The 27,328-nt window shown below is 36.1% G+C and overlaps 1 protein-coding gene across 1 annotated transcript in view; it reads right to left on the reverse strand.

The window, feature by feature from the left end:
- LOC126148472 (uncharacterized) overlaps nt 1–27,328 on the reverse strand; it is a 222,676-nt gene that overhangs the window by 28,655 nt on the left and 166,693 nt on the right. The window contains exons 7-9 of the mRNA XM_049915759.1: nt 17,704–17,770; nt 9,744–9,827; nt 9,590–9,661 (exon numbers count right to left, since the gene is read on the reverse strand). Of these exons, the coding sequence (XP_049771716.1) occupies nt 9,590–9,661; nt 9,744–9,827; nt 17,704–17,770 (223 nt within the window). The remainder of the gene's footprint in view (nt 1–9,589; nt 9,662–9,743; nt 9,828–17,703; nt 17,771–27,328) is intronic.

Consider the following 27,328-nt stretch of genomic DNA (forward strand, 5'->3'; position numbering starts at 1 on the left):
CTGACCTCTAATTTCTGAATCCACGTTGTTCATTATATAGGGTATTGTTTTTATTTACAAATTTCATAAGTTTTTCATACATAACTTTTTCTAATATGCTTGAAATGCAGGAGGAAATTGTGATGGGTCTGTAGCTATTTATTTAAGTTATCTGTCTCACCTTTTGTATATACTGGAATGACTGGATGTTTTCAATACTTGATTAATGAAAGGAGAGTGTGCAAAAATGTCCAGGGAAATGCATGATTACAGCAACATAAATCACTCAGGAATGAAATACATAGGAAGTGCAGGAGAGCCAAGGTGAAATGGCTGCAACAAAAATGGAAAGAAATCAAAAAACAAATGACTGAAGAACTTACTCAGAATATACAAAATTCTTCAATTAAATGAAAATCAAGGCTGGTAACATTAAGAGTGCAATGGAAATTCCACTATTGAACACAGAGGAAAGAGCAGATAGGTGGAAAGAGATCATTAGAGGCCCTATGAAGGAGAGGGCTTGTCTGATGACTTCATAGAAGAAGGAACAGGAGTCAATAAGGAAGACATAGGAGATCCAGTCAGAACTTAAAAGAGTTCTGGAAGACTTGAGATCAAATAAAGCAGAGGGGATAGATAACATTCCATCAGAATTTCTTAAATCATTGAGGTAATGGCCTATTCAAGTGTTTGTATAATTTATGAGACTGGTGACATACTATCAGACTTCCAGAAAAATATCATCCACAAAATTCTGAAGATATCAGGGCAGATAGGTGCAAAAACTATCCCACAGTAAGCTTAACATCTCACACATCCAAGCTGCTGACAAGAACAATATACATAAGAACAGAAAAGAAAATTGAGGATCTGTTAGATGATGATCAGTTTGCCTTTAGAAAAGGTATCACCAGACAGGTAATTCTTACTTTAGACTTGATAATGGATGCAAGACTGAAGAAAAATCAAGATACATTCATACAATTTCTCAGTCTAGCAAAATTGCTTAACAATGTAAAATATGGTGCTAGATGTTCAAAATTCTGAGAAAAATAGGAGTAAGCTACAGTGAAAGATGGGAAGTACATAATATGTACAAGAGTCAAGGGGGACCGACAAGATCTTAAGACAGAGAATGAAGTGCTAGGATTAAAAATGATGTAAGACACAGATGGAGTCTTTTATTGTTTAATCTATATACAGAAGAAGAAATAACTGAAATAAAAGAAAGGTTCAAGAATGAGATTGAAATTCGGGGTGAAAGAATATCAATGATCAGATTCGCTGGTGACATCACTATTCTCAGAGAAAGTAAATAAGAATTACACAAACTGTTGAGTGGAATGAACTGGGTATTGAGTATGGAATATGGATTGAGAGTACACCAGAAAAAGACAAAAGTAATGAGACATAGCAGAAATAGTGCGAAACTGAATATCAAATCTGGTGGTCACAAATAAGATGTAGTTCAAGAATTCTGGTACGATGGAAGAAAAACAACCCATGGTGGATGAAGCAAGAATATAAAAATCGCACTAAAACAGGAAAAGGTGGCATTCCAGGCCAAGAGAAGTCTACTGATAAAAAAGATAAGCCTTAATTTGAGAGTGAAATTTCTGAGAATGTGCATTTGGAATATAGCATTGTATGGTGGTGTATCATGGACAGCAGGAAAACTAGAAATGTAGAGAATTGAAGTGTTTGAGATATGGTGCTACAGAAGAGTGTTGAATATCAAATGGACTACTGAGATAAGGAATTAGGAGGTTCTGCACAGAACGGACAAAGCAAGAAAAACATGGAAAATACTGACAAGAAGAAGGGACATGACAATAGAATATGTGTTGAGGCATCAGGGAATAAACTCCATGTTACTAAGGGAAGTGTCGAAGGTAAAAGCTGTAAGGGAAGACAGAGATTGGAATATATCTAGCAAATAATTAATGATATAGGATGCAAGTGCTGTCCTAAAATGAAGAGGTTGGTATTGTAGAGGAGTTTGTGGTGGGCCAAATCGAACCAGTCAGGAGACAGATGACTCAAAAAACTACATCCAGAGGTATGTCTCCACAAATTAAAAATTAATGTGATACTCTTGTTAGAAACAGGCTTCTCTTCAGTTACAAACTCATGTTACTCATTAATAGAACTTTTAATTCCACAGTTGTGCACCTTAAATGTACCAGTACAACCATTGGCACAAGTCGGTCTCTTTTCATATAACCCACAAGCACAGAAAATTTGACAAAATGCGTTAAAAATTTGTTTATGAGTTAGTAGGTTGCCTGCCTCCTATATGTTAATGGCTGCCTACTCATTATTTCATTATGTAATGATGGATGAAGAGATTAAATATGTCAGTGCACCCTGATATCCCATACACTGGTTTGAATCTTCTATGCCTGTATCTGCTTCTAAATTAGGTTTCAGGACAGATGCATAAGAGGCATGTTTGAAAGCAACTAGAAGGAATTAAAGCAGTTACAAGGAAATAAAATAAATATTAACACAATGCATTAAGTTGCAAGTCACACCATCACAGAAAACAGTTACGCTTTCTTTATAAGGAAACCATATGATGAGTATTGTTCAGCCTTGTGGCTACTATAAGTAACAAGATGAGTCCAGAGATCTGGAGTCCCCCCCCACACCAAAAATCATCTAAATGAAATTACATATGACCAAGTTGCTGTGGAGTGAAACTGAAAGATATTTTGATTTTCAATCATACAACAAAAATGGGATATGCACTATCAATAGTCAGCAAGGTCAATGATAGATTTAAACTGTCCATACATCTGTAGCACTGCTGGCCATCACCCATACCTATTTTAGCAAAGACAATTGTTGGCTTTGCTTGAGCTCAGTTGTTGTTTTGTTAATCAGTTCAGGTCTTATTTGCTATTAAATTTAAAGTAAGTACTATCATTTATTGTTTTTGTGCTGTGTGCTGTTGTGGTAGTTTCTAATTACGGATAGGCTTGCAACAAGAAAGAAAAGGAAAACAGATTTTGATTCACCTGCTAGTGTTATGGTACGTTAAAAAATGTGTACACACCACTGTAAGAGCTTAATTACCTAGCTGTCTATCTATGTATATACAGCAGCACTGGAGTTGTTATTTGGAGCCTGGAAGAACTTTAGGATTGCAATATTTCAGTATTTCACAAGGCACTGAAGTGGTAAATATCATTACAAATAACATTACATTAAAATTAGTGCATACAAATACACTTGGATTTGTCTGTGTTGCCCAAAAATCATGTTTATCAACAAAAATATCACACAAAAGGTTATGGGTGTATTTCTTTAAAATAGTTACTAAATATTCTATCATTAGTAGCCCAAATGACAAAACATCACCCAGTCTGATTATCCAGATGGTACTCAATTATGAAAAACAGTTCTGATACAGAATGATGAGGATGGGTTTGTGGAGATAGAAAGGAGTATTTGATGGTAGTAAATTATATAGTTCATTCATTTCTAAAAGATTTTTTCAGTGGGCTGATTGAATACATCAAAGCTGACTGTGCCCTGCATTCATCTCTCCCCCTTTCATGCAAAATCAACATACACTATTGTAATACTATAATAATTGAAGCCAGAAAGTCCATGCACAATTAAATCTTAAAATATGCATCCATTCATGCCCTACCAAATAACTAAACATGCACAATTAAAGAAAGAACATGCAACGTCGGAATTCAATCTTTTGTTGTGGTGCATTTTATTTTATTTTAAAACAATGTACAACAACCAGTTTTTCCAAATTCTCCACCGACTTGGGGTAACTCTGCATGTTGAACTACTGAGCTACCAACCTTTCGATTCAGGAGGCAAAGTGGACTGAAAATGGTTTTCAGTTTAGCAAATGCTATGGTTGGTCACTTACTATAGGCCACAACCAGTTCCTTCCAAATACCTTTCTTTCTCAACAGATTTCAGTTCCATTAAAGATCCAACCCTTTGCTTAAATGTAAAGTACTGCATCAAAGGTAAGCTGAGCATCTCTTCAGAGAGTCCTGGCACTAAAAGCCATATAATAAATAAATAATAATCTAGATTCTCCTCGTTTAGGCACACATGTTTGTATGTTGCGATATTCTTTAATGCAGAAAATGATCTTTTGTACACTGCAAGAAGTGAGAGATACATACTTAAATGAGGAAATTTGGGAAAATGTAAGGTTGAATAACTCAAAATCCTTTGCATTTTTGCTACCAAAAATTGTTCTAGATCCCCTGTCAAACAGAACTCTCTTTATTTCAAAAGCCCTGTTGGTAAAAATCGTAGTGTTGTAAAATATTTGCACTCAAACATTTCTGATAACTTCCTCAACTCAAATCCAGACTGAAAGAAGAAGAGTGTAAAATGACCTGGGAGGGTGAAGGAAGATTGGAGATTGAATGCTTGTTAGTGGTTTGCCAAATATAGCAGTCCTAAGTAATGAGATCATATCTCCCCTTGGTGAAAACTCCAAGATCATTGTCGAATAAAATGGTTTCTCATACTTTATGGAAATTTTCAAAATAAATGAAGAAAATGAGTTTTTTAAGGTCCTCTTTAACAAATCAGACCATGCCATCCCTCCCCCTCCCCCCCTCTTTTTTGATCAAATCCTGGCTACATTCTTGTATGCAATACTCATGTAACATTATATTTATTACTTGTGACATTTCTGTACATGTGGTCACCCTAATAGTGTACAGAAGATTATGATAAGTTTAATTTTCCACATCTTTACTCAGCAAGCCTCCTAATGGAATGTGGGAGGGAGTACCTCTGGTACCACTACCTTCCCAGTTCCATTCACAAACTGGGGATGGGAAGAATGAATGTCAATATCAGTAAACCTCTGTATGAGCTCTAATTTATTTAATTTGCACATAATGGTCATTTTGCAAGATGTAGATAAAGAAAAAGAGGCAGCAGTATCTCATCTTAATAGGGAACCAGAAAGATTTAGCTCTGGAAAAGAGCAGTTAGCAGAACTGTGGCTCAAGTTCAGAAGAATAGTTGGTGATGAACTTGATTGATAAGTACCTAGAAAAACAGTTGCAGGTGGGAGGGGCTCTCTTTGGTATACAGTCACTATAAAGAAACTTCTAAAGGAACAGAGACTACTGCACACTTGGTGCAAAACAAATCATAGAGAGATGCTGAATGAAATTCATTTGGCTGTCAAGAAAGCAGTGCCTGAAGCCCTCAGTGGCCATTGTTGTAGAATATTATTGAAAGATCTCTCAAAAAACCCAAAGAAATTCTGGTCAAGTTTAAAGGCTATTTGTGATACCAAAGCAAGTATCTAGAAACTAATGGATGAGATAGGCACTGAAACTGAGGGTAGCAAAGCAAAAGCAAAAACACTGAATTTGATTTTCAAATGTTCCATTATAAATGAAAATCCTGGTGTATTGCACTACTGGAAAGATGAGTGGTACAGATATTATTACGTCATTCACAAAACTACCATCCAACATCCATTTGCTGTAGAATCTTAGAACATATTCTGAGCTCAAACATAATGAGGTCTCTCCAACAGAATGACCTTCTCCAAGCCAACCAAAATGAATTCTGAAAACATCAGTCATGTGAAACCCGACTCTCACTTTTCTCGCATCACACCCTGAAAGTCATGGATCAACACCTTTGCTGCTCATGTTGTACATTAATGCCCTTGTAGATGATATAAATAGCAACCTCAGACTTTTCACAGCTGATGCTATTATCTATAATGAAGTTTTGTCTGAAAAAAGTAACACAAATATTCAGCCATATATTGTTAAGTTGTCAGAGTGATGTAAAGATTAGAATCTTGCTTTAAATGTTCAGAAATTTAAAACTGTGTGCTTCACAAAATGTAAAAATTTAATGTCCTATGACTACAGTATCAAGAAGCTACAAATCAAATTGGTAAACTCATACCTATGTGCAAAGGTTTGTAGAGACAGGAAATGGAATGCTCACACAGGACCAGGCATAGGACAAGCAGGTGGTAGAATGCTGGGGAAATCAGTCTACTTAGGAGATTGCTTATAGATCAGTTTCAAATACTGCTCAACTGAGCACGATTCTTTCCAAATAGGACTAACTGAGGCTATTGACCATATATAGCAGGAATGATCACAGGTTTCTTTGACCCACAGGAGAGTGTCATGAAGATGCTGAAGAAACTGAAGTGGCAGATAGTTGAAGAAATACACAAACTACCCCAAGGAAGCATGCTTAGAAAATGTTTAATTTCTAGCCTTACATCATCAATCTAGGAATATATTATAAAGGGAGTGGTAATATATTCCTAGCTTGATGATGCACAATCATGAGAACGAGATTAGATTAGATACAGCACACACAGAAGCATTTAAAGTTATTCTTGCCATACTCCATAAGTGAGTACCCTGTGCCATGCGCCCTCCACAGTGATTTCCAGAGTATGGACATAGATGTGAGAGGAAGCATTATGTTGCCCTGACTTCTCAGAACACATGCTTTCACAATTTTAACAGTAAACCATTTCATAATGCACAATGTCTCTCTTGTAGCATATTCCATTGGAATTTGTTGAGCATCTCCATAACACTATCACACTTAATAAATCAGGGCTGGCCATGGCATGGCAAACTTCACGCATGCAGCATGTGCAGGCCATGGGCAAGCCAGGGCCCAAACATGGCTTTGCTCGGTCCTTCTTGGAAGTACCTGGAACAGTGTGACATTTCATTTAGCATTGCAGTGCAGCATTCTTTGGTCGTCACAACTCTCGGAGTTCAGCAGAACAGTTCTGTCAGCACCTTTTAATCTTCAATATTTGTTTATGGTATGAGGGACAGTCACAGATCCAGTGACAATTTGCACAACAAGAGGCAGTTCACCAATCTTTCATCACAATCTTTTAAAATAAGTGAGAATGCAAGAAGAGATGGATGAGAGTTCCCAATTTACATAAGTGACTGGCATTGCATATCTGCTATGAAATGGCATTACCTTACCACACAGAAAGAATTTAAAGATTTAGTTGACAAGGAAATAGGAAAAAATTACAATGATTGACAGACAGTATTCAGTGTTTTGTACATTAAAAAGCACTTTGTGCTAAATTTGTAGGCCTGGAGCACGTGAAGAAATTGGTGATACAAATTATTGCACACATTATTCTATTGACAGTTGGAACAGGTTTCAACTGAACTCAACAAAGAGTTGGAGACTTCATATATTAATACAAAGTATTTTGGTTAAGTCAAGAGGTACATCAGAGATGATTTTTTTTTTATTTAACACTCACTATTGTTGAATTTATGAAGGAAAAAGGAGTGCAGGAACGAAAATTAGAACATCCATAATGAAATGCAGACTTCACATTTTAACTGGACTGCATGCTGCCCACAGTAAGAAACTGCAAGGTACCTTCTCTTTGATTGATGGGGGATGAATTTTAAAAGAAAATCACATTGTAGAAGGCACACATTTTGATAAAGACAGTCTAGTTCCCTAAACTGAGTCACCTGAAGAAAACACAAGGTCTGAAGAATTCATTGTTGCCTTGAAACAATTACAAGGATAGTTTTATAAAGATTTTGGGGACGCTATCAACATTACATCTGCTCCTGAGCTTTTTTGGAAACCCTTTGCCATTCCAGTTGAAATGGCTCCTGTGCATGTGCAGATGTAGCTGATTGATCTGCAAGGTAATTCCAGTTTTAATGGCAGATCTTGTGACATGAAAACTGCCCAGGACATCGACATTGCTTTCCTCGGGTAGAGTACAAGTCTTCATAATAAGGCTGCAAAAGTGCTACAATATTTCAATTGGCATATTTGTGTTAAAGGCCTTTTTTGATCATGAAACTAAGTAAGTTATGATTATGTGACAACTTGAGTGCAAAACTCTGTGAAATTGTCTGTGTCTGTTTGTATGCCAGCAGTTTGTAGCAGACAAAAATTATATTGTGTCTTTAGTGTGCAAAAAGTAGTTGAATATTATTGAAAATATGTTTTGTTAGTGAGAAATATAAATTCAGAATCAAGTAGTATGCAATTTAAATGTGGCACATTCGCAGTTTCCCCCTCTTCCACCTCCTTGTATTAAGATAGCATGGTATTGTGGTGGGGGAAATGTGAATTGAGGCTGAGGGCCTTGGCATTCATTCTCTGGGCATGGCTTGTGAACCGAAATGTTGGCTGCTCCTGTACTAAAACTACCCATGACAAAATGTTAAAAAATGTTTTGATGGTTCTCTTCTAGATCTTCTATTAATTCGCTTCCTGAGAGCACCAGAGTGATTGCATTACTCGAGAATAAGTCCAAAAAATGTTTTTCAAGCTACTTTTTTCACAAATGAATTTCGTTTTAACATTCTTCCAATGAATCTCAGGTTGGAATCTGCACTTTTCATAATTATTTATATGTGTCCTTTCCATTTTAGTTCATTCTGGCTTAGTACTCAGAGGTATTTTATGAGTCATACTGTTTCCAATGGTTTATTGCCAATGGAATAACTGGACAGTAATGGACCTTTTGGCTTATTGACACACATTACATTTATTTACATTCAGGGTCCACTGGCAGTCACTGCACTAATTAGCAATCCTTCACATATATTCTTGCATTTTACCACTGAAATCTGATGCAACCCTTCCTCTATTCAACAGCATCATCTGCACATAGCCTCATGATGTTTCTGAATTTATTCACTAGATCATTTGTGTACACTGCAAACAGTAACAGTTCTGCAACACTCCCTTGGGGAACTCCAAAAAATTACCTTTACATTTCTAAGTTCATGTTTTGTTCACTGTGCAACAGTGTGGAAAAGTATCAGATGCCCCGTGGAAGTCAAGAAACATGGAATCAACCTGAATGCAGTTGTCTACTACACTCTGATTCCTACGGACAGAAGGTGCTTACAGAGTCTATGTTGATTTTCTTACAATATATCTTCATTCTCCAAAAATGTTATTATTTTCTAATATTTCTGATTCTTGGTTAATAAAAAATCGTTTTCAGTGATGCAGGATTGTTGTAGTTCCGATCATCTGGCCCAAGTCTACATTTTTGTGGAATAGATACAGTGCTAAGACTGCCACAATTTGCACAACTTAAATGAACATCTGACCTGTTTGCATGGTGAATTATTAACAAGAAATTAAGAGAGCTTCTGCAAGTTCTTTAGTTTAAATACCTACAGAAGCAATATTTTCAAACGCCAATAATTTACTGTCCACCTGTGTGCTGCCATTAGGATGACACTTTTAAGTACAGATCAAGTGTATGAGGAACTGGTGAGAGGATGATGTCAGATTAAACAATGTGATTTTCTGTGACAATATTGTACAATTTAATTATGCTAATTTGCCTCGAATTAACTGTGACTCAAGTAAGCAGGGTGTTTTATTCTCTATCTAATCATTTGTACTGCTGACAAAATTTCTATTCATTTCCTTGAAATATATATATGTATATAGTTCTGCTACTTGGTACAGGATTTAAGAGCCAGACAGAAAAATGTTCCTTGTTCAAAATGAAAATAAAAAAGAACAAAAGAAAATGATGAATAGAACACTTCATTTCTGTTTATTATTACTATCTTATGATAAAAGAAATTACCTGCCTGGTTTTCTGGTGGCCCAATCCTGAATGAGTTCTCATCACATGGCTCATAGGCTATGGAGCACATACCTGCCAAATAAAATGCCACTGCATAAACAACCAATTCTCGGATCTTGCTTTTGAAATGATGATGACAATAATTGTACCATACCTGATTCCTGCCTGACACAAATCAGGTAATCCTGATTGGCTAAATGTCTTCCATTGTCAGCAAAGTTCATTGTTCGTATAATACCTGTTAATAAAATATTCACAAGATATAATACCAGTAATAATAATCAGAAGAAAATCAGAACAAGTGTCCAAGTGGATGAATACTAGGATAACTTGGTGATGGTCAAAAGAATAAAAGATTAACAAAAAAAATCCAGTGGAAAATAAACAAATTACATTACTTTTTTTATAACTTACAGAGGTATTTCAAATATAGGCATAGCCTGAAATAACATACGTCAGTCTCCACCCAAATTCATTAGGTTGTTACCAAGCCAGTGTTGCACAAAATACAATATACATGCATGCTGGTAGCACTGCAATATGCTTAATTCATCTGTACATGATATGTTTGAAAGTAGAACAGCCATTAGTGCTAGTGAGTGAGAATGAAATAGCTCAGGCAGCCAACTTGGTCATACAGAGCCACAGCATCATCTGGCAGTTTAACTTATTGTAAGTAGATTTGAAGAGATAGTCTGGTAATAATGTGTAACCACAAGTCTGCTTACTTATGATTCAACAGAGAGTTACAACATCCATCAGTGAGCAAAATTTTCTACTATTCAGTCAAAAGAATAGGACTGCAACTCTATTCGAAGTATGATTCTTCTATAGCCACCAGGTGTATATATTATTTATTTTTCACATATTGCTTTATGTAGGTAATACATATACACTTTTCCTCTACCTTACATCCACCTTTTCCGGTCACAGCCAGAAGCCCATACGCACATTGCTAAAGTTTCCTCTAGTATGTTTCTTCTATATAATGACCACCTCAATGTAATGTTCATATTTCTGGAACCCTAACCAATTATTTCCCTATTCATAGCATTTAAGACACTGGTGTAGATGCTTCATTTTCCATTTTGTAGATCTGTATGGCTCCGAAATTCTGTGCTCAGTATGAGTCACACATCAGTGTCAATGTCTGAGTCACAAGAGATGTGACCACATCATACTTGTCACTTGTCTCATTGGTGCTACTTTGCTTTTTCTTTTCCCCGCATAAGAAAATGCTGAACACCTGTACAGTGTGTTTAATACTGTGCCCCTATTACATGATACACCTGAGATGCATCTCAAGTGTACACATTTGGACTGTAGATTGGTTCACATCGACCAATTACTCAATACACATGGGATATTCCTGGCGCAAATCTGTACACGCAAACTAGATGGAATAACACTTGAAAATGGAAGAGGAAAGAGTCATTTTTTGTGAAGTCGTTTATTTGAATTAAAAATGGAAAATGGAAGTGAAAATAAAAGTGATAGTTAGTTGGAAGATGAACCTGAGACCTGGTATACAAAGGCAGCTGAAGGATATGAAACATTCAGGAGGTTCATGGTGGCCCATAAACTTGAGGACACAACAATAGCACAACTTTCTCATTTGGAGCAAGAAATGGTTCTTATACACTCTAGAAGAAACCTGAAGCAAACAAGTTTGCTTAACTACTACAAAAAGTCCTAAGTACGTGATGTTCTAGTTGTGCTAGTTCACAGTTTTTAGCAACTGTTTGACCGAAGTTGTATTTTACAAGTTCATTATTAAAGTAATTATTTGGAGTTAATTCTTTTTTTAATTTTTACCATTCACTGGTTTTCTGTAGTATGTCCTCAGCAAAATTTGACTCGACTTCTATAATTATCAACTGGAGGTCTTCCTCCTTATAGTGTCTTCCTCCATACACTGTTCAGAATTCATGGTCCCTTAAAAAATCTTATGTAGAGGTTTATCGTTTTATACAGTATATCGCTCATCACAGAATGAAGTATTTTGGGTGAGTTCCTTGGAATGTATATTGACCTGCAGGTCAATGAATGACCATTCTCGTCATGGATCAGTCAAATGGACTAGTCAAGGTCTGTCTTGTAAAGAAGTAATAGACAAGTTTCAGTTCAGTGAGAAGTCAGATTTTGGTTATTCATCAGACTTTTGTGTAAGGTACAGTTATTCATCAGACTTCCATGTAATGTATGCCTACTGTCAAATTTCCTGGATAGTGCCTATGTTGAGAAAATGGAACTTTAGGCAAATGAACATAACTCTATGAGATTCCACATCAATTTGTGACTGACAAGTATACAGACAGGAGTCAGAAAAAAGGGAAATTTTTAAATTTGTGTTGGTAGCCCTGGACAATTGTTTATTTATTTATTTATGTAGCACCCATATTATCACATTCATGATATTGGACTTGTCAAAGTACAAAACAGTATAAAATATTACATATCTGTATTATGTACAAAAATCTTATCATTCATATTGTGGCATCGATAGGTCATAGTGACCATAGACAACATAAATCTTTGGGACTAAGGTCGCTCATCTGAGCCACCATATTAATTCAATCTGTTCTTATACCTTGTACTGTGTGCACATGTATGATAATTGTCGAAATATATGCATGTGCAGATATTAGTGAGGACAGTTTATTCCATATACCACTATTTGTATCCTGTCCCCATAGTATCAACACATCTTTATAACAAAAACATTATTTTGCTTAATTAGGTTATAAAATTATATCTGTACATACAGATAAAATAAAAGCTAGTGAAATACCTTGGTTGATTTTACTAAAACTATTAAATACCAATACTTTAGCTAAATAGACATAGTAATATATGGCACAAAAGTTAGGTGCATAATTAGATACATACAGGGATAAAAGAAGTTTAGTTTTATGTAGGAATGGTTTGATAATTATAAATTTTTGTTTAGAGAGTTATGAAAGACCTACAGATTTGAGCAAAATTCCAGGTATTCATTAATGGTGTAGAAGTTGTTGTTTATTAGTAGATTTTTAGTTCCTTTTTTTTTGTATTAATGTTTGGCATTTTTTTGATGTTATCTAGCAATGCAATGTAAAGGATTTTTAGTTTGTAAACAGCATTGTTTCTGATATATTGATTTTCTGTGAACATCCCTATGATAATCATCCCTGTTCCTTGTTAGATAATTGTGGATCTCACTATTCGAAGCTGATACTTGATGGTTTTTAATGAAGCAATACTTTCAAATATAAATATAAATGGTTAGGTCATGATTTTTAATTACTTGAAGTTACCTCTACATGATGCTCTGTAAGCAAAATCACTTATTAACCTTACAACTTTCTTTTAAGCTTAAAAGACTGTTTGACCAAATAGGTATTTCCCCACAATACTATACCATACCTCAGTAGAGTATGCATGTATGCATAACAAATACTTAACCCTATTTCAGTATTGCAGCAATTTTTAAACATTCTTAATATGTAATAGTACTTGCTTAATTTTTTTGCTAAGCAATTCTAAATGTCTTTCCCATCTTAGATACTCATCCACCCATAATCCTAAAAATTTTGTGTGATACTTTTGCTGAATTTGGCTATTTGATAATGTGAATTTTACATTGATTCTGTTTTTGTTCGTTATATGGTTGAAGTTCATCCATACAGTTCTGTTGTCATTGACAACTAGACAGTTATCTTTAAACCATTTTTCTGCCACTTCGCTGTTCTGTCAAGATTTTGCTGCACCTCATAATTATTCTTTCCTTTTATAATGAAGCTGGTACCATCAGCAAGTAATATAGTATCTGCTGTTGAAAACTGTTGTGGTAGATCATTAATAAAAACCAATAATAACAATGGTCTCAATACTGAGGCCTGGGGCACCTCCCAATTAACCCTTTTATGTTAACATCCTGAGAGATTTGCACTCTTTGTTTCCTATCAGTTAAATATTACTTGAACCACTCATAGGAAATACCACAGACACCATAATTATATAGTTTTAACAGTAAAAGATTATGATTTATGAGAGAAAACGCTTTAGAATGGTCAAAAAACAACCCACAGATCAGTTCCTTGTCCTTAATAACTTTGTAAACAATATTTAGGAAATTGAAGAGGGCTGTTTGTGTAGATTTGCATATAGCAATCTGTCATACATTTCTCTTTCAATTATTTTAGAAAACACAGATAATAATGATAGTGGCCTGAAATTTTTAATGTCAAACTTGTTACCACTTTTATAAACTGGTGTTACTGTTGACTGCTTAAGTTTACTTGGAAACACACCAGTTTCAAAGGAGTCATTGATTATGTCCACAAGTTGAGTGACAAAATTATCATTACTATATATAATAATTTTGTCAGGGATAACATCAAATCCGCCGGTCATTTTACTCTTTAGTTTACTAATAGTCATTTGTATGTCTTTGGATGTTATGGGATACAGGTACATTGTCCTTTCATTTATTGGAGTTATTACCTTTGACTGTGATTATATTTAGTTGTGATTATGTTTTGGGCTACATTAATATAATGATCATTAAATATATTAGTGTTTGCCTATATGATTATTAATAAACTTTCCACACTGATTTCATTTTGTTGTTACCCTTTTGATATATGATTCATTGCGCTTCTTTTCTGCAGCAACTATAGCTTCCCTGTGCTTTTTCCTATAAAACTGTATATATGGTTTCAAGGAAGTACTTTTCTTTGCACACTTATACAGCATATTAAGACTTTCTGAGACTCTGATTTCACTTGTTATCCATGAATTTGATTTTTTGTCTATTTTCATTCTCTTCAGAGCCAATGAAATGTCATAGCAGTATTTATAATTTGACAAGAACTTGATGAATTTTATATCTACAGAACTATTGGTTTCCATGTTCCAATTTACATTTTTAACATGAGATGAAAGACCCTAATGCTTTTATCATTAATTAATCTTCTCTCAATATACCTCCTGTTGTCACTTTTCTCATGAGATTTCCTTAAAGTCAATTTAATTGCGTGATGGTCAGAGAAACCTGTATCCAATACCTCAGATTTAAAGCCACATTTTGTTTTGTCAATGAATTTTCGGCCAATAGTATTTTCACTTTTGCTGCCGTACCTGGTGATATCTTCTACACAAATATCCCTACTGTATGTTTTTAGTAGATTAACCAGTTTCTGCCCTTAATGCTGAGTAATATATAGAAATCAGCCATTTAGTTGACATAGACTTTTGGGGTGCTGCACAAGATGCATTTGCCACCAGTTTTTTTTCCACCCCAAAAAACAGTTACAATGTGGAGGCTGCATGTAGAGAATTTGCCATCATTACAATTTAAGAAGCCCTAATCACCTAATCATGTTCCATCAGCACATGGAGTAAACTATAAACTTGTGGATACATAATTTTGAGGATACATGTTCAACAACAAAAAAAGAAACCTTTTGACTGGGTGTAAACTGTTCATACACCACAGACAATATCAAAGCCATCTGAGACACTGTCATAAGAAGTCCACACTGTTCACTTCATCAAAAGGCATCATCTTTACAGTTATATAGTTCAAGTGTTTGAAGAATATTGGTACAGGACTTTCATTACCATCCATTCAAGTTGACAGTTGTCCAGGAACTGAAATGCAATGATCCACCTAATACAATGACAATTCTGAGAACTAATGGTTGAAAAGATAAACAATGAAAATGAGTTTGTTAACAACATGTGGATGTCAGATGAAACCACTCTCCATCTGAGGATTTGTTAAAAAACAACATTTCCATTACTAGGCACAAATTTCTGGTTTCAGCAAGTTGGATCAATGTCACACAGCATAAATACTGATGGCTGTTGTAAGCCAGTTATTTGGAAACCATATAATTTCAAGAGATAGTGTTGTGGCACTGATGAGGTCGACACCAGCATCGAGATGCGTTTGTCTTTGGATTCTGAGCATCCTCTTTAGACTCTGAACATTGTCTTTGGGCTGTTCTGCCATGTTCAGTTCTTTGTGAGCCTTGCATGTGTTTAGATGAGTAAATGAACTACTGCAAAATGGGTGTTGTTTGGTGTAACCAACCCGAACTTCCCCCTCACTGGTGACCTCGACGTGACCCAGTGAGGGGGAAGTTCGGGTTTGTTACACCAAAGCTCAGAGTCCAAAGACGAACGCATATCGATGCTGGTGTCGACCTCATCAGCACCACAATGTCATTCCATGGCCTCCTGGATCTCCTGATCTATCAGCATGAAATTTTTTCTTTTGAGGTCACCTTAAATGCAAACTGTATCATAATTAACCTGCTATAACAGAAGAATTGAGAGCTAAGATCCAAGAAGCAATTGCCAAAATTCCTGTTGAAATGTACAATTTATCCAAGAGACTGCTCGAATGTTTTCACAAAAGTGGAGCTCACCTGCAAGATGTCATCTTCTAGAAATAAATTCACTTAATATAGTCTTAAATTGCATGTTTTTGACTGTTAAATGAAATGATCATGTGGCATTGTTAGCCAGGAGGCCCCATCCAGGGAAGTTCGGCCACCCAGTGCAAGTCTTATTTCAGTTGATGCCATACTGGGTGACTTGTGTGACAGTGATGAGAATGAAATGATGATTAGAACACCACAACAACCAGTCCACAAGTGGAGAAAATCTCCAACCCATCCAGGACTCAAACCCAGGCCCACTGCATGGGAGGCAAGCACGTTACCACTCAGCTAAGCAGGTGGACTTTTTGACTATTATATGACACAAATAAATTTACTTAACACATTTTTTCCATAAAAATATTTAATTTTTTTCAATTTCCCATTTCTCTTAATCAGCTTGCATAAGAGATGAAATCCTCTTTATGCTGGTCCAATGAGTGATGAATTGTTCCTACAAAATATCAATGACACAGTGCTTGGAATTTCACACGTTGATGAATACCTTTCAGCAAACAAATCAGTATACAAAGTGGTCAGGTCAATTTCACATCCTAAGTAACATAGAGCATATTTATGAGGCTCTTTGGAGCATACACAATTTTAAGAAAAATGGAATTTACCACCTCTGAAGTGTCCATATGTGCAGTATTACTAGGGACAACCACACATTACTTGTGCAATAAATGGCTGACATTTCTTCAAATTAGAAGCCTTGTTGCTGTTTACCAGATTTGCAAATTAAATATGGTTTTTAATGACTCCACCTCTAATCATCGTCAGTGGTCTCATTTTAAATCTATAGATTATTATTCAAACTTTCAGTTAGTTTTCTGTTTTAGGCCTAAAATCTATAACATTTATCTCACATTGATGTGATTTCTCATTTAAACTGGATTGGCCTGCTTTTATGCATTTTATGACCTGGCAACATGCTGTCTCCAAAGTAGTCAAAAAATATTCTCCTTTGTCAAAAGGTCACTGTTTGTAATACTTTTCCTAAGAATGAAGTAGAACATGCTCTATAGCTATATTTCGCATCATGTTGTGCATCCTGTGTGTGGTTTGAGGATTGTATTTTTGCATATTGTTCTTCACACCTTTTTCCACTTCACTCTCACCTTGTATTACAGATATTCACAAAAAAAGTTATTCATTTTTTAAAAAAAGAATTTTCCTGGTTTATGTAGAACGGTGAAATCAATATGGTTAATGGCTACTCACAGTAGACATTATAGACAGATTACCATGAAATGTCAGTTGTTGATTTATGGTATCTCATAGTGTTAGAAATAATGTGTTAGAAAATGTAACGACAACATTTGATTTGATCAAATTTGCATTGCAGTCAGTTGAACTGTAAGTTGCAATATAGATTCCATGCCTTTAAACTGGAAACAATAGTCTGAAATTACTGCTGTGACTCAGTTCTCTGTTCCACTACACTGACTCTGTACAAAGGCGAGAAACTGATCTAAATAGTAATATAATCATTCATCCACTGTAACCTGTAACGGAATTGGTCTACAACAAGAAGCTTTGACACTACACTACCATTTGACAAATTCTGAATACTGGATCCAGCAGAACTGTAGATAATTTAGTAACACACATTTCTCTATGACTTAACTTGTGGAAAATAGTTAAAAATATGCAAGTATGTAGATGCTTGCGATGAAACCTTACCAGTTTCTCCCTGGTGGTACTGCAAACATCCAGCTGGAGCCCTCTGGTTGAAAACAATCTGGGACACCTACACTATCAAACAATTCATTTACTATCACTTCTACTGCTTTTCTTTCAATGGAAGTTGCATTTCATAGAATTGTCTAATATTTTGCTGTTATATTTGTATGTATTATAAGAAACTCATGAATAGTATTACAAATAGTACAAAAATACACTACTTTTCTGTGACTTAGTTTTTCCCTTACTATCTCACTTCAATGGCAAAATTAATTAACAATTCATTTTAGTTCTTTGCAGCACAACATATAATTTTAATGTCTTTTTCAAAAGGAAACTGAAAACTATTAGTATCTCAAGAGAATAGTGATCAGCTGCTGAAACAGGATCAGCTGGAACAGGGCTGAAATCTTTAAAATAGACTTGAATATTAGTTTTAAGTACAAACTTCTCCATGAAACTGAGGTTGGGGAACACAAAAATAATATACAAGAACCTGCAGGGAAAGAAAAATTGCTTCACGTCAAGAGAGAGATAAGAGGATATCTTTATTTTCATTTTCTTAACATGATAATAGTCTCTTGTCACTTTCTAGTCATCTTTACCTTGTATCATTCCCAGTATCTTGTATCATTCCCACTCAATTGGAAGCAATTTTTTCTCACTCTCAACAGTCTAACCTATTCTGTAGAAATTTAAATGTTACCGGCATGTAATACATATGGTTTCTACAGATGTTGCTATGTGTATGTTTCCAAATCAACTGTTAGTAGTTTTGTGTTATTCTCTGAATATTGAGTTGTGAATGAGGTTTTTCTGTGCTTAAATGTAATGCCTGTATGGTCAAACCACTTCCCTATAGGTTATGGGCCCAGGTAATGTGATCAGCAAAAACATTTCTCAATTAGATGAAAATTTACATCCATAAGCTTAAAAGTTTGGAAACTGATAAGTCACTTAACCCTCTGAGACATAGTGGCTCTGTTTCAGTCCACCTAGCCTCTTTTTTTTCAGCCAAGTGACATTGTGGCTTCAACTGAATCCACCTGCTCTCAAACCTACATAGTGCTGTCATTGCAGGAATTTTTGTAAATAGGACCAGAGCCTGCTTCTTTGGTATAAGACAGTTTCTAATGCTAGTATTTACTTAAGTTGTGTTCCCTGCTGTTCAATTCACTCATGCAAAACATTTCTTGTGCATATACAACGAATGGTCTTAGATATATATGTATATATATTTTGAAATGTCGTAGATATGATGTGTACTATGTTAATATACGAAACAAAATATGTAGTTAGCACAATATGTGCAAAACTACTGTGGCGTCATTTGGGGCCACTGTGCTTGATTATGTGTGTCCAGACCTAAGCTATATTTTTTCCTCCCCAGAACACAACGTCTAGGAAAATGCTGTATGAGAAAGGAATATTAGAAATTTTGGATGAAGTTACATCTGAACCTGAATTAGAGAGTGATGAAAGTGACCTTGATGCCAATCCTGATTCTGTTGTGCACATTATTGTTGAAGAAAGTGGCATTAAGAAGCCTCCCATTTAAACTCCTGGGAGTCCTAATAATTTCTGAGAGTGAAAGTGTTTATGATGACAATGATAATGATAGTTTTAGTAGTGATTATGATGTGCCTTTATCTTCTCTTGCCACTAACACATGGAGTCAAATTTTTAGTGGTGGTATAAAGTGTCTTGTTGTAAAGTGCAAATTGAAAGATGAAGGTAACACATGACACCACATAGTTTCTTTTCAGTGATTTTCTGTGATAATTTGATTGAAGATTTAGTGTTTCAAACTAACTCATACACCAATCAGAAAGCCAAACCACTTAACCTCTAACCAAAGATGAAATGTTAGTTTTTCAACCAATAAATTCTTTCATGGGATTAAAACAACCTCATAGTTACTATGACTGTTGTTCTTGTTATGAAGTGCTAAGGCACAATTATGTAAGTTCACTCATGACCCTAAATAGATGTGTATGACTACTATCACATATTCATTTCAATGATGCCAAGAAGGGATTCTCCTAATTGCAATAAGCTTTATAAGACCAATGCTTGACATATTGACCAATAATTAAGCATGGTGAAATTCAATGATAGAATTATTTAACAAGCAGTACATGTCCAAGAAACCCCTCAAAAGAGGATATAAGGTATGGCTTTGAGCTGCTAAATTAGAAATTGTTTATGGGTTTCAAGTTTACACTGGGAAAGAAAGATTCGGCTGAGGTTAATTTAGGACAAAGAGTTATATTTGATTTGTGTGAGGGTCTGGAAGTGAATTGTTACCATACACTTTTTGATAACTACATCACAAGTTTGACATAAGTAGAAAAGCTAACACAACATGAGATGCCAAGTTGTGGTATTGTCAAGCATGATCGCAAAGGTTTGCCACAACTGGAGCGTGAGAAAGAGCTCAGTAAAGGGGACTCTGATTGATTAGTCAGGAATGATGGAGTAACCTGTATAAAATGGAAGGGAAAAGGAACTGTAATGGTTTTATCTACCATCATTTCTCTAGGTGACATTTCTGTTGTAAGCAGAAAGGGTGCTGATGGTAGCATAAAGCAAATTGCTTGTCCTAACATTGCTAAGGCATATTGTGTGAATATGGGATGCATTGACATGGCTGATGCCCTAACATTGCTAAGGCATATTATGTGAATATGGAATGCGTTGACAAAGTTGATGTGATGATCATTCTAGGCAACTGACAGCAAAGCAAAAAGATCCTGGATAAGATTGTTTTGGTATTTTGTTGATGTATCTGTTGTGAATTCATTTATTTTGTACACACTGTGCAACATTGGTAGGAGTTTATGACTCAATGAACTCAGAAGGAATGTCATAACTGATTTAGTAGGTATTAGAAAATTGAGAGATTTATCGGATCCATTATGTAGTACACAATTCCCTTAGAGATTCAGCCATAGGTCCCCATGGAAAAAGAGAAAAGTGGAATCATAATACGCACCATACTTTGGGCCTCCAAAACATTGTGCATACTATAGTATGAAAAAGACCCCTTATAGATCCAGATGAAGTCGTAAAACATGTGATGTAGGCCTATGCTTGTCCTCTAACAGGAAACATTTCATTCCTTTCCATAATTAGCTGCATATTTGAGTATATGTAGGGCATGTTGTGCATGTTTTATATATTGTGGATCTTGCTAAGATTTGCTGCAACAGCTTCAAATGAAGCCACCTCCCAACTTCTATGCAAATGTAAAAAAAATTAGTAACTCGCTATTTCATTTCCTTATTGTGTAATTGATTTACTTTAATCAAATGCAGTGGTTTTATGCTCTGTGCCTCAAAGGATTAACATGACGCATATAGAGCATATGACTGATACATGGAGATGGAGTAGAAATGCTCTCATTTGATAACTACAACACATGGAAAATACAAATTGAAGCACTACTCACCAAAAACAACAGATGGGGATATATATATGAGCTGCTCACAGTTGCACAAGCTATATAGGAAGCTTAGCTAGGAGCAGACAGAAAAGGAAAAGCAGGCTTGATTTTATCCATCAATCCCACTGACCTGAAGAAAGTACAGAACTGCACTACATAATGTCTGGTATGGCTTAAACTCGAATCTTCCTACACATACAAAAAGACATGCTCACAAAGCAATAGTGTGCAAAAGCCTCACAGTTCCCAAAATGCAATCTAGTAATAACCTGACACATTTTACTAAATTCCTCGATGCTGTGCATAAGTTGCAAGCAATGGATGTTGAAATAAACAATGATATGATGTCAGTAATGCTACTCTATAGCCTTCCATATAGCTCCAACAATTTTACATGTGTAATTGAATCTACATCTACATCTATAATCTGCAAAATCATCATGAAGTGCATGGCAGTGGGTACATCCCACTTTACCAATTACTATGTATCAATTACTATGGTTTCTTCCCATTCCATTCACATATGGAGCACGGAAAGAATGATTGTTTCAGTGCCTCTGTGCATGCTGCAATTATTCTGATCTTGTCCTCACAATCGCTGTGTGAGTGATATGTAGAGGATTACAGTATATTCCTAAAGTCACCATTTAAAGCCAGTTCTTTAAATTTTGTTAGAAGACTTTCTCAGATTAGTTTACTCATATCTTCAAGAATCCACCAGCTCAGTTTCTTCAGCACCTTGATAACACTCTACCAGGGATCATACAAAACTGTGACCATTCATGCTTCCCTTCTCTGTATATGTTCAGTATCCCTGTTAATCCAATTTGGTATGGATCCAACCCATTTGAGAAATGTTCTAGAACTGGTCATGTGAGTGTTCTGTGAGCAAGATCCTATGTAGACTGACTGCACTTCCTCAGCTTTCTACAAATAAACTGAAGTCTGCCAACTACTTTATCCATAACTGAGCCTGTGTCATCATTTCACTTCATATCCCCACAAAGTGTTACAACCAGGTATTTGTGTGAGTTGGCCGATTCCAGCAGTTACTAATTGACATTACAGTCATAGGATACTACATTTTTCCATTTTGTGAAGTACACAATTTTACATTTTTTAACATTTAAAGCAAGTTGCCAGTCTTTGCACCAATTGTGACTCTAGCATTCGTCACACGGGTGGACCATATTATGAAATAGGTGGGCCTAACTTTGAGTTCATGTTGATAAATATCAAGGACAAAATATAATTTAAAATCTTAATTTATGCACCTTACAAAATTCTGTTAATAAATTCATAGCAGACATCATGAAATGCCAAATTTGATGTGTAATGCAGAGCTATTTTAATTTTACAAAATAAAGTTTGACTTTGAATTGTGATTCTGAAATTGGTTTGTTACCAAATTACCTGAAGTCTTCTCTAAAGTTTTTAGTTACATTGGGAGATGAGTCCACTTATTATCCTATAACTGCCCCTCACACTGAGTCTTGCCCAAACAATCTCACACACAGCTTCAATTTCTATCTCTGTGGATCTGAGTTTCTTGTTTGCTGTGGTAAATACACTACCTCTACTTCCCATTTGCCTATCTTTTTCTTATACACTTAAATTTCCTCAAAAATTGTCACTACTATCAATTTCAGGTTTTAACCAGCTTTCTGAGCCCAGTATTATGTGAGCTTCACTGCTTTTCAGGAGTGCTTCAAACTCTGCCACTTTCTTGTGAATGCATTGGCAGTTAACCATTAGGATTTTAATACTCTCACCTCTTGGAGGTATTTCTTTTGATCTTCTTCCCTTCAGCTGTCATTATCTGGATTGGATGGTGAGTTGCCTAATCTAAAAACACCTGTACATGGATCCCACACACAGTCAGCTATGTGAGTAGCAGCTTCTGGTGTGTAGTGCACACCTGACCAATTTAGGGGACCCTAGAGTTCTCATACCTATGGCACAAATTCAGGAAGTCACAGCCTAGCTTGCCATAGAACCTTCAAAGTCTCTGGTTCAGTCCTTCCACTCAACTCAGAACCATAGAGCCACAATTATTCTGGGGATAATGCTGATAATTGTAAGCTTCATTGAAACTCTATGTGCCAGGTTATTCTTCTCAACCTTCTCTGCCAGTCAGTGGAATGACCCAAGTATGACCTATGGGGCCCAACGACATAGCATAATTTGTTCCAACGTGTTTCACAATCTGCATTTGGTTGCATCCTGTTCCCTCAATGTTTGCCAAAGTAGCCTCTTCAACCTGTTGAGTGAGGGCCCCCAGTCATACACACTGAATGCACCTGGTGACCTTTCCTGTCCCTTGCTGCCATTTCCCTAAGGGGTACCATCTTTCACCATACGGTTGAATTGATGACAATTAACAGATCCCTACCCTTTTGCGTTTGCCTCCTCTTGACACCAGACAAAACAGATTCCCCCAAAACAGGTGAAATGAGTCCTATTGGCTCAGTTTCAGTTTCTGTGAAAGACAGCACCTCAAAGTTAGGGGGGGGGGGGGGGATTGGTGCAACACCCTGAGTCCTCCACGGTTCCCATCCACCCAGTACAGGACGCCTAGATCTACCATTGAAATGCCACCCACAGTCAAGTGGATGAGTAATGACACATCCCATACGTTCTGCAGAGGATACAGGATCCACAGGAGTGGATAGTAATTGAGATACATATGCTACCAGTACCAGGGTTACATGACTCTTGGGAGCTCTTACAATGCAACAACCTTCAGCAGCTGCCAATTATTTGACAGTAGTCAGGGCAATTTCCAGCTCCTTGTCTACTAGTTCATACCATGTTCAAGAACGGCATTCACAATGCCGCTGCATTTTAACTAGTGCAGTGTATTATGGGATAGTGAACAAATAACTTTGAATTAAGATCAATGATTATCTTTTAGTCTGTTGAACAAAAAAGTTGCTAATTCCCAATATGAACTGAAGTAAATACACAAAGTGAGATTTCTATTAAGGCAACAGAAAAACCTGTGGTAAAATTTATTAGTTTCCCGCAACTTTCCGAGATTAATATAGGTGTTAGCAAACTCGAGGACAAGGTTAATTTACAACAAATGTAGATAATATATAGAGCTACTCCCCTTTAGGTAAAACTAGATGTAACACAAGTCTTGCGCATAATATGTAAAAGAGGCCATAGGGAGCACTGTCGTCCTCTTTTTTCCAGACTCAGAAAACTCACAATTATAAATTTATACATCTATGTGTCTGTACTCTATATCAAAAACAATATTTCAGAGTTTATTGCCAGAGGGGAAATACATGACAACAACACCATGGTTAAGGGTAATTTAGACATACCACGCCACAGATTAGCAAGAACAGGAAATTCCCACAAAATTAACCCTCTCAAAATGCCAATTTATGTTCAGTCTATGGATATAATTTTTTTTTAAATAAGTGGTACAGATGGCTGTCAGATCATCCATTCTATGACATTAAAGAATTCTTTGAGATGCCTGAGGAGGATATTAGCATTTAAAAGTTGTCTGTAGTTAAACATATTATTGTGTGCTGTGGTTAATTGTGTGTAATTACATAGTGTATGCAATAAACAATTCAATAGTATATTATATTATAGTATAGCTTATTGCATTAACTTTTAGAAGCTATCCTGGTGTAATTTGGTACACTGCCATGCTTGAAATGTATTCTCTAATGCACTGACACTTGTGTATTTTATTATTCTGTATGTACTAGTACATCCTGTATGACGAAGCCAATATCACTGTAAAATGATCTATGGTGAGTAAAATTCTTGATTCTTGATGCTATCTCGTACAGTCACGAAATCACATACGCCGTTTTGTTACAAATTAGATTATGCAAAGGACAATGGTAGCTTCCGAAATTCTAAAAAAATGCACGGTCTTGTGCATCGATATCAGGCCCGGATCTGTGGACAGGAGAGGGAGGGGGGGGGGGGGAGGGGTGCAAGTTGGGGTATTTCAGGGGACACCAAATTCATACCGTTGAAAAAAGCCTTGTGTCACAAAGCACCTAGAATCCAGCTGAAAAAAACCTTGTGTCACAAAGCACCTAGAATCCAGCACACGCTGGCCTACTATCGATTATTCATATGGATTTTGAACATTTTTTAACATATTCTAAGTTGATTTCTGAACAAATCATAAGCTGGTTTTTGAATGCATGCATAGTGTAGGTGATGTCTCTGCCAGGGGAATTACGGTCGCAAATAGATATAAAAAACTTTCCCGCAGACACAAGGGACTGAACTATAAGAGCTGAGCTGAACAAAACCGAACCGGGGAATGCCAATCGGTGTTTGTTCATGTGGTTGATTGGGTATGCGAATGATCAACGTTGTTATAATCAGCGAAATCCATGGTTTCAGAGTGGAAATAAACAAATAACATGAATAACATATAGGAAAGATTACATATTATCTTCTCCTTGCATCCAAGAAAATTAAATTTTGACAAAAAATAATGTTTGCCAGATCGCTACACTACCCGTCGTACAGTACCCGATTAGTGGCCGCTTTACGGTCTATTCTGGGAATAGCGCGAAAACGCGTTTACGAACACGTAGTAACGTCTAAGTAGCGAATAAGCGCGGGATAACTGAACCTGTGATTCCGGCAGGGCTCGTGAATTTTCCGGAGAATAAGTTTTTACAATAGTAGGAATAGTTACAGAGTTAGCGATAACAAGATTGGTTATTAGAACGACGAAGAAGAAGAAACGGGGATATCACACAAATTATACGAAAGAATATTACGATTCCAAATTTATATAAAAATTTCGTACTACTACTATTCGATCTTATGCTTGAGAGACTGGAGCGTATGAATGAAATGTGAAACTATTTACTATCATAAAATTTTTTGCTTGTAGTAGGCCTAACAGGCATTTGATATTGGTACTTCGTGAATTATGTTTTGTCGTATTATTTATGTAAATGAGGTATATAAATATGATCATTTGTGCCAAAAGTATCTCGCTTCTTTGGCGTTACATTAGCTGCATTATTTGAAGGGCCTATTTCGTTTTATCTAACAGTGACAAAATAAACGTAATCAAATCTAGAAACCACACCAGTCATGGGTAGCCTACTATTGATATTAACAGCCAACAGTGGTTGTTTTTGAAGATCACTGCCCTTCAAATCATAGAGGCAATGGTAAGAAAATCGGTTAAAGCATTTAATTATCCAGACGAGTCTCATTCGCATCCTGCATCAACAGAATTTCCATCCCTATCATTTGTCACTACATCAGGCACTCGGTGACAGTGATTTCTAACATCGTACAGAATTTTATCGGCTTGCCATTCAGCAACTAAGAGACGACCTTACGTTTTTCCAACATGTGTTCTTTAGTAATGAAGCAACGTTTACTAATTTAACTGGCCGACTGGGAGCGGGAGAGGCATCACAGGACGTTTTAATTTCCTATGTCCTCAATATAGGCTTGATGGCTTCCATTACAAAACATATACGTTTGAAATACAGTGACGTGCGATAAATAATGCTGTGGGCAGTGCACTTTGGCATACTTAAGACCTAATAACATGTCTTACATTTCCCAAACATACATGTTTAAAAAAAACACACTCTTCAGAAAGATGTGCGCTACAAAATGAAAATATTTTTGAAAAGTCGATTTTTTTAAAATTGTTACGTCTTCTCTCAAACGCTTCAGTGCGCAACAGTATGCAAAGAGCTGTGTAAATGTCCTAGACGAAAATGTAGTAGCTAATGAATATCGTAATTTCATACATTCGTGGAACTAGTTCATCAGTTTTCTTTCCAGCATAGTGAACGCATTATTGTGGCCAAGATAGACACAAAGCCCATGCCTACTACAGTAGTACAAGTTTATATGCCAACTACCTCTGCAGATGATGAAGAAATAGATGAAATGTATGACGAGATAAAAGAAATTATTCAGGTAGTGAAGGGAGACGAAAATTTAATAGTTATGGGTGACTGGAATTCGTCAGTAGGAAAAGGGAGAGAAGGAAACATAGTAGGTGAATGGATTGGGGGCAAGGAATGAAAGAGGAAGCCGCCTTGTAGAATTTTGCACAGAGCATAACTTAATCATAGCCAACACTTGGTTCAAGAATCATAAAAGAAGGTTGTATACCTGGAAGAATCCTGGAGATACTAAAAGGTATCAGATAGA

The sequence above is a fragment of the Schistocerca cancellata genome, chromosome 2 (assembly GCF_023864275.1).
Source record: "Schistocerca cancellata isolate TAMUIC-IGC-003103 chromosome 2, iqSchCanc2.1, whole genome shotgun sequence".
In the NCBI taxonomy this organism is placed as follows: Eukaryota; Metazoa; Arthropoda; class Insecta; order Orthoptera; family Acrididae; genus Schistocerca; species Schistocerca cancellata.